This window comes from Coregonus lavaretus (assembly GCF_964263955.1).
Source record: "Coregonus lavaretus genome assembly, chromosome: 26".
NCBI lineage: Eukaryota > Metazoa > Chordata > Actinopteri > Salmoniformes > Salmonidae > Coregonus > Coregonus lavaretus.
In genome coordinates this window covers 36,476,219-36,492,747 of record NC_140013.1, presented here as the reverse complement: position 1 = coordinate 36,492,747, position 16,529 = coordinate 36,476,219, and the positions used below count along the sequence as shown (strand labels likewise).

The 16,529-nt window shown below is 43.0% G+C and overlaps 1 protein-coding gene across 1 annotated transcript in view; it reads right to left on the bottom strand.

Annotated features, from left to right (window-relative positions):
* LOC311102281 (metabotropic glutamate receptor 5-like) overlaps nt 1-2,904 on the bottom strand; it is a gene marked incomplete at both ends in the record, with an annotated part of 100,463 nt that extends 97,559 nt beyond the window's left edge. Inside the window, 3 exons of the mRNA XM_084143574.1 lie at nt 634-748; nt 939-1,382; nt 2,752-2,904. Of these exons, the coding sequence (XP_083999700.1) occupies nt 634-748; nt 939-1,382; nt 2,752-2,904 (712 nt within the window). The remainder of the gene's footprint in view (nt 1-633; nt 749-938; nt 1,383-2,751) is intronic.
* Nucleotides 2,905-16,529: the final 13,625 nt, after the last annotated feature.

The window sequence follows — 16,529 nt, the reverse complement described above, 5'->3', positions numbered from 1 at the left end:
CGGGAGCTCCCCTAACTATCCCCTCCCCTCCTCCATCTCTCCCCCTACCTATCCCTCCCCTCCTCCCCATCCTCCATCTCTCCCCCTAACTATCCCTCCCCTCCATCTCTCTCCCCCTAACTATCCCTCCCCTCCATCTCTCCCCCTAACTATCCCTCCCCTCCCATCCCCATCCTCCTCTCTCCCCCTAACTATCCCTCCCCTCCATCTCTCCCCCTAACTATCCCTCCCCTCCTCCCCATCCTCCATCTCTCCCCCTAACTATCCCTCCCCTCCTCCCATCCCCTCCATCTCTCCCCCTAACTTCCTCCCCCCTCCTCCCCATACTCCTACCCCCTCCCTCCCTACTCTACCTACCTAGCCAGAACCTCATTGTGTGTGTGTGTGTGTGTGTGTGTGTGTGTGTGTGTGTGTGTGTGTGTGTGTGTGTGTGTGTGTGTGTGTGTGTGTGTGTGTGTGTGTGTGTGTGTGTGTGTGTGTGTGTGTGTATTAAGGTGTAACTCTAATTAATGGTTCAGCTAAAGACCTGCTTCCCTTTGTGGCCAAACCACTGATTAATTGCAACTCAATATTAGGAAGGTGTTCCTAATCTTTGGTATACTCAATGTACATACACACAGAGTGTATTCTTACCCTCTGTGTGTATGGCAGAGACGTAGCTCCAGTTGTATCTCTTGACGATGTCCACCATGGCTCTGGCCTGCTGAGCATCTGATGGCACCACCCTCATAAAGTACTTATACAAACTCTGTTGGCGAGAAACAGTACTTATAAAGTACTTATACAGATTCTGTTGGTAGAGAAACAGTACTTATAATGTGCTTATACAGATTCTGTTGGAGAGAAACACAGTAGGATACTCATAAAGTACTAATAAAATTGTAGATCAGAGAAAATAGAATAGAGTCAAATAGATTAGAATAGAATTGTGTGCCTACCTTGTCACTGAGGTCCATGCTGGTCGCAGAGTAGGCGATCTGGGGTATGTTGAAGAGCTGTAGGAGGTTCTGGACCTGGATGGCCACAGAGCTGGATCCTGGTCCTATCAGTCCGACGATGGGCTTCTTCCCCCGCATGGGGGTTGCAGCAGGGTCCGCACACCTCGGCCCTCCCCTCCCGTCGGCTCCTCCCCCGCCTCCCCCCCACACACTGCCTCCCCCCACCTCGGCCTCGTCGGAGGACACCAGGGAGTCTCGTATGAACTCAATGCTCTGCTCCAGGGCCACAGCAGAGTGCCAGCAGGAGTCTCTTATCTCACAGCCCAGGCTGATGTTGGGGAGGATACGGGGGTCGGCGTTGATACGGTCTAGAGTGTGCATCATGGCCTCAACACGCTGGATACCGTACTGCTCACGCACTGAGCCGCATTTACGTTCGTGTACCTGGGGGAGGAACAAACACATATACAGCATCACTACACACACACACACACACACACACACACACACACACACACACACACTGGATACCGTATTGCTCACGACATGCACTGAGACACTCTTTGATTTGATTTGATTTCTTACACTTATGCTCCTGGGGGTGGAGAACACACACTGTCACACTCACATACAGTGGGGTCTGAAATTATTGACACCCTTGATAAAGATTAGCAGAAATGACTGTATAAAATAAATAATTTAAATACTGAGCTATATTGTATGCTAAAAAAGTTTTGGGAAATTATGTTATTTTATACTAATAGAATTGCTCAGAGAAATATATTTTGTTTAACAAGTAATAGTTTTTTTCTCAAAAAGGTAGGGGTCAAAATTATTGACACCCGTTTTAAATACCTTTCAAAACTTCCCTCACCTTGCGAGGATAACGGCACTGTTTTATGAGTTGGAGAACACACTGGGACTGATCTTAGACCATTCCTCCATACAGAATCCTTCCAGATCCTTAATATCCTTTGTCTGCGCTTATGGACTGCCCTCTTCAATTCAAACCACAGGTTTTCAATGGGTTTCAAGTCTGGAGACTGAGATGGCCATTGCAAAATGTTGATTTTGTGGCCGATTAACCATTATATTTGGATTTTGATGTGTGCTTGTTGTTAATCTTGCTGGAAGATTCCCTTGCGGCCAATTTTCAGCCTCCTGGCAGATGCAACTTGGTTTTTGGCTAAAATGTCCTGGTAGTGGGTAAAGTTTATGATGCCGTTGACCTTAACAAGGGCCCCAGGAACAGTGGAAGATAAATAGCCCCATAATACTAAAGATCCACCACCATATTTTACAGTAGGTATGGGGTTCTATTCTGCTCATGCATTCTCATTTCGACGTCAAACCCACCACTGGTGTGCATAGCCAAAGAGCTACATTTTTCTCTTATCAAACAAATGTAAACACCTGGTGTTTGCTAAACAGCATTGGCACTTGGATTGGAAAAACATTTTTTTAGCAAACAATAAAGCTCAGTATTTGAATTATTTATTTTTATACAGTCATTTTGGATAATCTTTATCAGAGGTGTCAATGATTTCAGACCCCACTGTACATCACACTCACACATTTTTACATTTACATTTTAGGTCATTTAGCAGACGTTCTTATCCAGAGCGACTTACATGAGCAATTAGGATTAAGTGCCTTGCTCAAGGGCACATCGACAGATGTTTCACCTAGTCGGCTCGGGGATTAGAACCAGAGACCTTTCGGTTACTGGCACAACGCTCTTAACCACTAAGCTACCTCACACCATCAGTCATTCATGTGGACATACAGGATGTCTTAGTGTCAGAGGGTCTACCTTGTCAGCTGTCGGCTGGTGATGGACAGAGAACAGGGCTCCTATGATGATGTCACCAGGGATGTGTGCCACGACTCGCCGCTCGTTAGACTGGGCATCACCAACAGTCCCACGCCACGCCCATATGGGCAGGGCCAGGATGATCCAGATCATCTTATTGGTCAGTTTGTTAACTAAGATGTCTTGATGATGTGTCTTGATGATGTCCAGTTTGGTCAAGAACTATTACACTTCATAAGAGTAAAGTTCCTCTCCATTGTGGGGAGTGGTGGCAAGCCAAAAAAACTAACAGAAATTGAGACTTCCTCTTCCTTCTCCTGCTGCGGAGGTCAAGGAAAGGTCATTGCCACATTAACAATAACGAACTGCCAGTGAGAAGCAGTGTATCCTGGGAAATACTTTAGAATCCTTCTGGTCGAAACCGGACTCCAGTCTAATTGGTTGAAGAATATCCTCCTCTATGGTGAAGCGGTGGTCTCCATGGTAACAGGTAACAGACAGGTAAAGGGGCAGGTCATTGCCTGTAAACAGAGAGGTAGTGGGGGGTTAGGGTCTGAACGCAGCAGAGGAAATCAATCCTTTATAGTGGCTTAATTTGTTGTTTTCAGATCAATCTGTTATCTATCTGTGACACATCAGGGAGCAAGGATGGCTACCAGGGTGTGAGGGGGAGGGGAAGGGGGGGGGGTGGACTCACTGGTAAATGGAGCAGGAGAACAATAACATACAACACCATACCAAGCCTCAGAGCACAGGAAGCACACCCAGTGGAAACCTATCCAAAAAGCCTTATACTCTCACATGAATCCTACCACAGTTTCACACCGTTGCCTCATCAGAATATAACTATAAATTGCATGCTTGAGGCCTTGTGTAGCTTTTCAAAGGTTCAGAGACACAATTCACAAAATGGTAATGATGAACAACACTCTCTCGCTACTTAATCTCATATAGGCCTTTTGAACTATAACTAAAACTATTTTGTATTTCAAGCAAATATACTGAACAAAAATATAAACACAACATGTAAAGTGAGCAGAAATAAAAGATCCCAGAAATTTTCCATACGCACAAAATGCTTATTTCTCTCCAATTTTGTGCACAAATATGTTTTCATCCCTGTTAGTGAGCATTTCTCTTTGCCAAGATAATCTATCCACCTGACAGGTGTGGCATATCAAGAAGCTGATTAAATAGCATGATCATTACACAGGTGCACCTTTGTGCTGGGGACAATAAAAGGCCACTCTAAAATGTGCAGTTTTGTCACACAATACAATGCCACAGATGTCTCAAGTTTTGAGGGAGCGTGCAATTGGCATGCTGACTGCAGGAATGTCCACCAGAGCTGTTGCCAGAGTATTGAATGTTAATATCTCTACCAACGTCGTTTTAGAGAATTTGGCAGTATGTCTAACCAGCCTCACAACCGCAGACCACGTGTAACCACACCAGCCCAGGACCTCCACATCTGGCTTCTTCACCTGCGGGATCGTCTGAGACCAGCCACCCGGACAGCTGATGAAACTGAGGAGTATTTCTGTCTGTAATAAAGCCCTTTTGTGGGGAAAAACTCATTCTGATTGGCTGGGCCTGGTTCCCAAATGGGTGGGCCTATGCCCTCCCAGGTCCACCCATGGCTGCGCCCCTGCCCAGTCATGTGAAATCCATAGATTAGGGCCTAATGAATTTATTTCAATTTACTGATTTCCTTATATGAACTGTAACTCAGTAAAATCGTTGAAATTGTTGCATGTTGCGTTTATATTTTTGTTCAGTATATATTTAACCTCACCTCAACTATGCATAACCACATGGCTTAACCACAGGTATAACATATTTCAAGCCGTGGGAAGCACAGTACACAGATTAGTTTGAAGGGGATGGGTCCACCGTTAATGCTTGACATTTTTGACGTTTATGCAAATAGACTTGATCAAGGTCGTCGGAATGTTGGAAGAGTGGCGGGCCCAACAGCTCGAGCCCGGCCGGTGTCCCTGCGAGGAGTAGGCGGAAAACGAGGGGGTCAAGGGACTTAATATGACAGCATCATTACAGCGCCTTTAACGGGAGAGCTGCTCGCGCTGAGTCCATTCCGCTGCACCGACCTCTTCCTCAGAGCCATTCATCCTGCAGCCCGCGAGACTGATTTATTATGGTACAGACTCCTCCTCCACCACCACCACCACCACCACTGTCTCTCTCTCTCGCGCGCGCTCTCTTCCTCGCCAAGGCTTCGGGCGGTGTTGCATACCTGCCGCTCTGTATGTGCTCTGGTATAGAGCACATCTCACTTTATTACGAAACCGAATTAATTCCCCCTATATCCCATTCACAGAAACATATATCTGCTCAATTAGGCATGCACCTTTATCAGCCCGTAGGCTACAGAGGACAATGCGCTTCTCTCACACCCGTAGAAACTGACATTAGGCTAGGCTGCCACATTCAACAAACCATGGTTAACGCTTTAAATAAACCCCGTTAATACACCGGACAATCAACAGTCTGGGACATTGAAGTTTCCCGTAGGTGTCGTCATTGATTGGTTGAGTAAACAGAGCGGGAGATTATAGCAGCATTTTCACACGATGTGCCTGTGCCCATAGAATTACATATAGGATCTCTGTGCCTAATATTCATATATCTCGTCCTAATATTTATATACCTCGTCCTAATATTTATATATCTCGTCCTAATATTTATATATCTCGTCCTAATATTTATATATTTCTTAATTCCATTCTTACTTTTAGATTTTTGTGTATTGTTGTGAATTGTAAGTCGCTCTGGATAAGAGCGTCTGCTAAATGACTTAGATGTAGATGAATTGTTAGATACTACTGCACTGTTGGAGCTAGGAACACAAGCATTTCGCTAAACCCACAATAACATCTGCTAAATATATGTATGTGACCAATCAAATTTGATTTGATTTGATTTGACTGTGTAGCCTATGGATGCCCCTGTGAAGTCCGCCAATGGGAATGTGCTCCAAGCAGGGGCAGACTGGCCCGAAATGCCAGATGGGATGGTCCATTTTAGCCCAGTGAGCCTGTCTAACTTTTATTTTATTATTATTCAAAGTTATAATTATCTGGGCATAATGGTGGCATTATGGGAAAAAATTGGTCGGTGTGTTAGAAATGGCAGGGCCTTTTTGGTCCCAGTCCGCTCCTGGCTCCATGGTTAACAATGTCAAATAACATGGGCTGTTTGTCTGTCTCATAGCCTGTGTAAACGGGACGGATCCGGTAGCTGGATGGCTTGCCCTCTGCAGCTTTCCGCGGTGCTGAAATGGAACCATAACAACAGTCGTCGCGCGCGCCACCGTTTACCCACTCAACCATTGCAGAGAAGAGAGTTCTGTAACTTGTATCTTTCTCTTGACAATGTTAACATCAAAACCCTTACCGGTCAGACAGACTTAAAGACAGGAGGGCAAGAAGGTTGTCTGCTACACGAAATTCTGTCACAGAGAGAGAACAGCAAGCCTGTAGCATTTGGGGGAGGGGGTACGGTACCAATACACAACCCCGGTAACGTCAGGGTGTATGCACGTTGGTAGGAGCTTTTAACGGGCGATTAATGCAAAAACATGACAGAGACATGATCTGAAATGAGCATTAGAATTGTCTGACGTCAACCAAAAGCATGTATTTCCATTCCATATGAAGTAAACAGAGTGTAGGCTATCTGCTGTGTCTCACTGTTGCATCCACATGAAATCCAAATCTACGCACAGAGAGTCTTACCGTGTCAATCTGACCCTGCCACAGTCGGGGGGCTCGTGTCATCACATGTAGCCTACGACCTCGTTAATTTCCACGGGATAACGGCAGAACCAGCACCGGCTGCTCGCGACCAAGGCCACAGCTCGAGCTCATCTCGTCTTCATGTCACGCACAAACTCTGCCGTTGCTATGTCTGCTCACGCAACGCGCGCCAAACTCCCTCTTCTATCCTCTGCGCTGGTCTCTCAATCCCCCTCTCTCTCTATCTCCTCAGCCAGTCTGTCTCGCGACGGGGCAGAGTTATCTGACCGCTGTCTATTTCCTCACACTGTGCTGAGGAGTGACTGTCATGTGTGTCTGTCTGTCTGACACAACTCCACTCAGGGAGAACTGCGGTTGGTGAGCTTGTGTTTTATGTTTGGTTTTATTTCCTGCTGCGCCTGCAGCTTTCAGACCACAAGGTGACTGCCTCAGCGCGCGCCTTCCCCTCCAGTAAAAGTCAGATTCGGTGCCTTTGAGTTTTTCTATTCTAGTGTTCCACCCTGCGAAGATGTTTGTGAATGAATCCCCGCATCGAACCAGTGACACTAGGCTAGATCACCAAACACACACTGATCACCAGATCACACACATACACACAACAAACACAATGACCAACAGTGTGTGTGTGTGTGTGTGTGTGTGTGTGTGTGTGTGTGTGTGTGTGTCCTCTCAAACGGAGCATGTCAAGTCTACCCCCCTGTGGCCATCCTGAGACATATTGATAGAATATGCGTCTGGGTCCGTTTATTGATCAATTACACTGTCACTCATCTCTCTCGCTCTCGCTCTCTCTCTCTCTCTCTCTCTCTCTCTCTCTCTCTCGCTCTCGCTCTCGCTCTCTCTCTCTCTCTCTCTCTCTCTCTCTCTCTCTCTCTCTCTCTCTCTCTCTCTCCTCTCTCTCTCTCTCTCACACACACACACACACACACACACACACAGTCATTAGGCTGGTCTCAGTAACACGAACAGCAGTCTAAATCATTAGTACTGTCATCAGCAGGCGGGGGCAATACACAGAGTTAGGCTATTATTGCCTAGCCTATATGCACTCTAATATTAATAGAAGCTTTGTTGCAGGCAGTCAAAATATGCTTTGGTGCTAAAACGTTCCTGATATATTTTATTTCCAATTAATAGAAATATGGATGCTGTCAACGAGAGGACAGTTTTGTTTTATAAACACTAATTCCAGGACGACGCAAACAGCGCGTGAATCCGATGAGATCAACCGGGCTTTGACACAATTGGCGTTAGTGCACGAGTAAACAGCCACCTGTTCGCCTCTCACCGTGAAGACACACTCATCTCACATGTTCATCATTCGTTTAGAAACAAAATAATAAAAACTCAACTGTATCCTATCAATGTATAAACCTAAAATGAAATGGAAAATGTATTACTTTGCATTTTTAGCCCAACGCTTTTTACAGAAACATAAATAGAATTGACTGCTCTGTTGTTTTTCTTGAATGTAAATCTAACCCAAAGGTTATATGGAAAAAGATAATTGAATAGGCCTACCTCAACTAGACTACGGTGCATGTTTTGGAGAAAACCCACTCTTCATGCACTGATCAGAGAAAACCCACTCTTCATGCACTGATCAGAGAAAACCCACTCTTCATGCACTGATCAGAGAAAACCCACTCTTCATGCACTGATCAGAGCATCTTGGTCGTGATTAATCCACTTTCTCCTCATGGCAACGACAGAACCCCTAGTCTCTTTTCCCACGCTCTTCGCTCGCTCTCTGTCTGTCGCCCTCGCACTCGCGGCTCCAATATGGGGGCTTCATCGCGACACAGGTCAACCACTGATCTGACACTGTCTGCTCTCTCTCTCTCTCTCTCTCTCTCTCTCTCTCTCTCTCTCTCTCTCTCCTTTCGCTCCTTTCTCTCTCCCTCCATGTCTGTCTCTTTCTCCCTCCCTGTATCTCTCTCTGTGTTTCACTCAGCACTCTCTGTGTGCTTTTTCTTTTGAACGTGTATATGCTAAGTGTGTTTGTGTGAATGGATAGTTGGATAGATGGATGGATGGATGGATGGATGGGCGGATATAGATTCAGGGTGAGTCTTTAGGGGCTTGGTCATGATGGATGGATGGGCGGATATAGATTCAGGGTGAGTCTTTAGGGGCTTGGTCATAAACAAGGCCAGGATTAAATCGCCAGCCAAATGCGAGAGGGATTAGAAGACCATTAAAAACACATAGGCGCCTACACACACACAAACAAACACACACATGGCGGCGCTGGACAGTCAAAATATGCTTTGGTGCTAAAACGTTCCTGATATCATATTTTATTTCCAATTAATAGAAATATGGATGCCGTCCACGAGATGACAGTTGTGTGTTATTAACATTAATTCCAGAATGACACAAATAGCGCGGGAATTGGATGAGATCAACCGGTTTTGACACAATTGCCGTTAGTGCACGAGTAAACAGCCACCTGTCCGCCTCTCACCGTGAAAATACATTCATCTGACATCTTTAGAAACAAAATAATAAAAACTCAACTGTATTCTATCAATGTAAAAGCCTAAAATGAAATGAAAAATGTATTACTTTGCATTTTTAGCCCAACGCTTTTTACAGAAACATAAATACAATTGACTGCTCTGTTGTTTTTCCTGAATGTAAATCTAACCCAAAGGTTATATGGAAAAATATAATTGAATAGGCCTACCTCAACTAGCATCTTGCAGGCTTCCTCTAGACTATGCTATTTAGTGTGTATTTCTGCTTTAATTATTTGATTTCTCAAAATGTTTGTGCTTGCTAAATTACTATTACATTTTTAGCTCATTTCGTTTTTTTTATATTAGTCTTTCTTTACCAATATATTTATTCTATTGTTGCTGCACTGTGATAGGTGAACCTGTCGAGAGGTGAACCTGGCGAGAGGTGAACCTGCAGAGAGAGAGGTGAACCTGCAGGTAAGCATTTCATTGCCAGCCAGGTCACCCGTGACACAAGTCAGTATTCGATGTTCATCCATGTCTGAGGACATTGGGAGATTAAGTGAAAACCTGCCACTAGGGGCAACCGTGAGCGCTGTTACCTTCAAGTAGGTTTCGGTTTTACTAGGGCTTGAGGACAGGGATGGCAGATATCCGTAAGCATCTGATTCAAAAGGTTGCAAGTTCAAATCCAGCAATAGAGAGTTGTTTTTGAGATTTTAGTTTTAAGCCTATCGCAAAGCTTAACCCTAGCCTTAACCATTCGGAGTTAATGACTAACCTTAAGATTTCGGAGTTAATGTCTAAACTTAACCGTAACCTTAAAAACTGGGAGTTAATGCCTAAACTTAACCTTAAGCACTTTGAAATTTGATGTTTGCAACAACTTCGAAATTTGACATTTGAAAAACATGGGTGAACGTCTAATTCTGACTGTGAGAGCTACAAAGGTGCTATCTAGAACCTAAAAGGTTTCTTCAGCTGTCCCCATAGAATAATGTTTTGAAGAACCCTTTGGGTTCCAGGTAGAACCCTTTTGAGTTCAATGTAGAACCATTTATGCAGATGGTTCTACATGGAACCAAAAAGTGTTCTACCTGGAACCAGAAAGGGTTCTCCTATGGGGACAGCCGAAGAACCCTTTTGGAACCCTTTTTTCTAAAAGTGTAGTTGTTCGTTGCACTGTGTACTCCATGTACTGTATATCATGTGTATATAACGAATAAACAAATTTGAACTTGAACTCACCTACATCCATGCTGAGCAATTAACTGATGCAGTGACTAAAAGATTCCTCTCAATTCAATTCAATTCAATTCAATTTAAGGGCTTTATTGGCATGGGAAACGTGTGTTAACATTGCCAAAGCAAGTGAAGTAGATAGTAAACAAAAGTGAAATAAACAATAAATATTAACAGTAAACATTACACTCAGAAGTTTCAAAAGAATAAAGACATTTCAAATGTCATATTATGTATATATACAGTGTTGTAACAATGTGCAAATAGTTAAAGTACAAATGGGAAAATAAATAAACATAAATATGGGTTGTATTTACAATGGTGTTTGTTCTTCACTGGTTGCCCTTTTCTTGTGGCAACAGGTCAAAATCTTGCAGCTGTGATGGCACACTGTGGTTTTTCACCCAGTAGATAAGGGAGTTTATCAAAATTGGGTTTGTTTTCGAATTCTTTGTGGATCGCTGTAATCTGAGGGAAATATGTGTCTCTAATATGGTCATACATTTGGCAGGAGGTTAGGAAGTGCAGCTCAGTTTCAACCTCATTTTGTGGGCAGTGTGCACATAGCCTGTCTTCTCTTGAGTGCCAGGTCTGCCTACGGCGGCCTTTCTCAATAGCAAGGCTATGCTCACTGAGTCTGTACATAGTCAAAGCTTTCCTTAAGTTTGGGTCAGTCACAGTGGTCAGGTATTCTGCCACTGTGTACTCTCTGTTTAGGGCCAAATAGCATTCTAGTTTGCTGAGTTTTTTTGTTTGTTCTTTCCAATGTGTCAAGTAATTCTCTTTTTGTTTTCTCATGATTTGGTTGGGTCTAATTGTGTTGTTGTTGTAGTTGTTGTTGTCCTGGGGCTGTGTGGGGTCTGTTTGTATTTGTGAACAGAGGCCCAGGACAAGCTTACTTAGGGGACTCTTCTCCAAGTTCATCTCTCTGTAGGTGATGGCTTTGTTATGGAAGGTTTGGGAATCGCTTCCTTTTAAGTGGTTATAGAATTTAACGGCTCTTTTCTGGATTTTGATAATTAGCGGGTATTGGCCTAATTCTGCTCTGCATGCATTATTTGGTGTTTTACGTTGTACACGGAGGATGTTTTTGCAGAATTCTGCATGCAGAGTCTCAATTTGGTGTTTGTCCCATTTTGTGAATTCTTGGTTGGTGAGCGGACCCCAGACCTCAGAACCATAAAGGGCAATGGGTTCTATAACTGATTCAAGTATTTTTAGCCAGATCCTAATTGGTATGTCAAATTGTATGTTCCTTTTGATGGCATAGAAGGCCCTTCTTGCCTTGTCTCTCAGATCGTTCACAGCTTTGTGGAAGTTACCTGTGGCGCTGATGTTTAGGCCGAGGTATGTATAGTTTTTTGTGTGCTCTAGGGCAACGGTGTCTAGATGGAATTTGTATTTGTGGTCCTGGCAACTGGACCTTTTTTGGAACACCATTATTTTTGTCTTACTGAGATTTACTGTCAGGGCCCAGGTCTGACAGAATCTGTGCAGAAGATGTAGGTGCTGCTGTAGGCCCTCCTTGGTTGGTGACAGAAGTACCAGATCATCAGCAAACAGAAGACATTTGACTTCAGATTCTAGTAGGGTGAGGCCGGGTGCTGCAGACTGTTCTAGTGCCCTCGCCAATTCGTTGATATATATGTTGAAGAGGGTGGGGCTTAAACTGCATCCCTGTCTCACCCCACGGCCCTGTGGAAAGAAATGTGTGTGTTTTTTGCCAATTTTAACTGTACACTTGTTGTTTGTGTACATGGATTTTATAATGTCGTATGTTTTTCCCCCAACCCCACTTTCCATCAATTTGTATAGCAGACCCTCATGCCAAATTGAGTCAAAAGCTTTTTTGAAATCAACAAAGCATGAGAAGACTTTGCCTTTGTTTTGGTTTGTTTTTTTGTCAATTAGGGTGTGCAGGGTGAATACGTGGTCTGTCGTATGGTAATTTGGTAAAAAGCCAATTTGACATTTGCTCAGTACATTGTTTTCACTGAGGAAATGAACTAGTCTGCTGTTAATGATAATGCAGAGGATTTTCCCAAGGTTGCTGTTGACGCATATCCCACGGTAGTTATTGGGGTCAAATTTGTCTCCACTTTTGTGGATTGGGGTGATCAGTCCTTGGTTCCAAATATTGGGGAAGATGCCAGAGCTAAGGATGATGTTAAAGAGTTTAAGTATAGCTAATTGAAATTTGTGGTCTGTATATTTTATCATTTCATTGAGGATACCATCAACACCACAGGACTTTTTGGGTTGGAGGGTTTGTATTTTGTCCTGTAGTTCATTCAATGTAATTGGAGAATCCAGTGGGTTCTGGTAGTCTTTAATAGTTGATTCTAAGATTTGCATTTGATCATGTATATTTTTTTGCTGTTTGTTCTCTGTTATAGGGCCAAAAAGATTGGAGAAGTGGTTTACCCATACATCTCCGTTTTGGATAGATAGCTCTTCGTGTTGTTGTTTGTTTAGTGTTTTCCAATTTTCCCAGAAGTGGTTAGAGTCTATGGATTCTTCAATTACATTGAGCTGATTTCTGACATGCTGTTCCTTCTTTTTCCGTAGTGTATTTCTGTATTGTTTTAGTGATTCACCATAGTGAAGGCGTAGGCTCAGGTTTTCTGGGTCTCTATGTTTTTGGTTGGATAGGTTTCTCAATTTCTTTCTTAGGTTTTTGCATTCTTCATCAAACCATTTATCACTGTTATTACTTTTCTTTGGTTTTCTGTTAGAGATTTTTATATTTGATAGGGAAGCTGAGAGGTCAAATATACTGTTTAGGTTTTCTACTGCCAAGTTTACACCTTCACTATTACAGTGGAACGTTTTGTCCAGGAAGTTGTCTAGAATGGATTGAATTTGTTGTTTCCTAATTGTTTTTTGGTAGGTTTCAACACTACTTTCCTTCCATCTATAGCGTTTCTTAATATTATTCAGTTCCTCTCTCTCTCTCTCTCTCTCTCTCTGTCTCTCTCTCTCTCTCTCTCTCTCTCTCTCTCTCTCAAAACTTAAGGGGCTTTATTGGCATGGGAAATATATGTTAACATTGCCAAAGCAAGTGAAGTAGATAATAAACAAAAGTGAAATAAACAATACAAAATGAACAGTAAACATTACACTCACAAAAGTTCCAAAAGAATAAAGACATTTCAAGCGTCATATTATGTCTATATACAGTGTTGTAACGATGTGCAAATAGTTAAAGTACAAAAGGGAAAATAAATCAACATAAATATAGGTTGTATTTACAATGGTGTTTGTTCTTCATTGCTTGCCCTTTTCTTGTGGCAACAGGTCACAAATCTTGCTGCTGTGATTGCACAACTGTGGTATCTCACCCAATAGATATGAGAGTTTATAAAAATTTGATTTGTTTTCGAATTCTTTGTGGATCTGTGTAATCTGTGGGAAATATGAGTCTCTAATGTGGTCGAACATTTGGCAGGAGGTTAGGAAGTGTAGCTCAGTTTCCACCTCATTTTGTGGGCAGTGTGCACATACAGTGAGGGAAAAAAATATTTGATCCCCTGCTGATTTTGTACGTTTGCCCACTGACAAAGAAATGATCAGTCTATAATTTTAATGGTAGGTTTATTTGAACAGTGAGAGACAGAATAACAAAAATGTTATAAATTGATTTGCATTTTAATGAGGGAAATAAGTATTTGACCCCTCTCAATCAGAAAGATTTCTGGCTCCCAGGTGTCTTTTATACAGGTAACGAGCTGAGATTAGGAGCACACTCTTAAAGGGAGTGCTCCTAATCTCAGTTTGTTACCTGTATAAAATACACCTGTCCACAGAAGCAATCTATCAATCAGATTCCAAACTCTCCACCATGGCCAAGACCAAAGAGCTCTCCAAGGATGTCAGGGACAAGATTGTAGACCTACACAAGGCTGGAATGGGCTACAAGACCATCGCCAAGCAGCTTGGTGAGAAGGTGACAACAGTTTATTCGCAAATGGAAGAAACACAAAAGAACTGTCAATCTCCCTCGGCCTGGGGCTCCAAGCAAGATCTCACCTCGTGGAGTTGCAATGATCATGAGAACGGTGAGGAATCAGCCCAGAACTACACGGGAGGACCTTGTCAATGATCTCAAGGCAGCTGGGACCATAGTCACCAAGAAAACAATTGGTAACACACTACGCCGTGAAGGACTGAAATCCTGCAGGGCCCGCAAGGTCCCCCTGCTCAAGATAGCACATATACAGGCCTGTCTGAAGTTTACCAATGAACATCTGAATGATTCAGAGGAGAACTGGGTGAAAGTGTTGTGGTCAGATGAGACCAAAATCGAGCTCTTTGGCATCAACTCAACTCGCCATGTTTGGAGGAGGAGGAATGCTGCCTATGACCCCAAGAACACCATTCCCACCTTCAAACATGGAGGTGGAAACATTATGCTTTGGGGGTGTTTTTCTGCTAAGGGGACAGGACAACTTCACCACATCAAAGGGACGATGGACGGGGCCATGTACCGTCAAATCTTGGGTGAGAACCTCCTTCCCTCAGCCAGGGCATTGAAAATGGGTTGTGGATGGGTATTCCAGCATGACACCTTAAAGTGGTCCTCTGTAGCTCAGCTGGTAGAGCACGGCGCTTGTAACGCCAAGGTAGTGGGTTCGATCCCCGGGACCACCCATACACAAAAAAAAAAATTATGCACGCATGACTGTAAGTCGCTTTGGATAAAAGCGTCTGCTAAATGGCTTATTATTATTATTACAATGACCCAAAACACACAGCCAAGGCAACAAAGGAGTGGCTCAAGAAGAGGCACATTAAGGTCCTGGAGTGGCCTAGCCAGTCTCCAGACCTTACTCCCATAGAAAATCTGTGGAGGGAGCTGAAGGTCCGAGTTGCCAAACGTCAGCCTCGAAACCTTAATGACTTGGAGAAGATCTGCAAAGAGGAGTGGAACAAAATCCCTCCTGAGATGTGTGCAAACCTGGTGGCCAACTACAAGAAACGTCTGACCTCTGTGATTGCCAACAAGGGTTTTGCCACCAAGTACTAAGTCATGTTTTGCAGAGGGGTCAAATACTTATTTCCCTCATTAAAATGCAAATCAATTTATAACAATTTTGACATGCGTTTTTCTGGATTTTTTTGTTGTTATTCTGTCTCTTACTGTTCAAATAAACCTATCATTAAAATTATAGACTGATCATTTCTTTGTCAGTGGACAAATGTACAAAATCAGCAGGGAATCAAATAATTTTTTCCCTCACTGTAGCCTGTCTTCTCTTGAGAGCCAGGTCTGCCTTTGGCGGCCTTTCTCAATAGTAAGGCTATGCTCACTGAGTCTGTACATAGTGTGGCTGAACATTTGGGGGTGAGGTCGGAAATGATTGTCGGACAACTGCTGGGAAGCTGCAGGAAGGCTCTGTTAGCAGAAGAGTGGGGTATGCTTAATAGTCACAAGAAGAAGATACAAGATGAAAACGTCTCATTTCCAAGACTAGGGATTACACCCAATATCCCAGAGTCAGAAAGAAAGGTGTTATTACTGGATTTGAGAGGGTTGGAAGAGGTGGGTTTGGATGAGGTGAATGGGAAAGACTTAAATAGGGGGTGTGTCAAGGTGTTGAATAAAGATACATTGAAAAATAGAAAAGACACTCCATGGACGGTAAAATTGGGCATTGATGACAAGGTAAAGCCAGCATGGAGATCACTGTACAAGCCACCGTTACAAAAGGGTACTGGTTATATGCAATGGAGGGTTTTGCATGGCATCATTGCAGTTAATGCTTTTGTATCTGTTATTAACTCAGATGTTGGAGATTGGATGTCCTTTTTGTAATATAAGAGAAACCATTTTTCACAGTTTTATGGCGTGTGAGAGGATAAAGCCTCTATTGGAAATGCTGGAGTCTTTGTTTAAAGCTCTAGGGGAGATTTTTAATAACACTGTTTTTATTTTGGGGTTTCAATATAGTAAGCAACAAAAAAGAAAATGTCAACTGTTACATTTTATTTAACATAAGATAGACACGGGATATGGGCAGGATGTAAGATGTGTTTTTAAAGGATTAGTGAAAGCGAGAATAAAAGTGGATTTTGAGTTCTTCTCGGCTGTAAAATATCTCCCATTGTTTGAGGAGAAGTGGGCTTACGAAGGAGCGGTTTGTTTTGTGGAGGAGGGGAAACTATTTTTTGTTGATGAAATGAGTTGAATGTATATATATGCTTTTTTGTATTTTTATTTAATAAATGTTTATGTTTTAATTTTTATTTAGGAATGACATTTGTTGTTTCATTTCTGAAAAGGCAGTGTGCCATTATT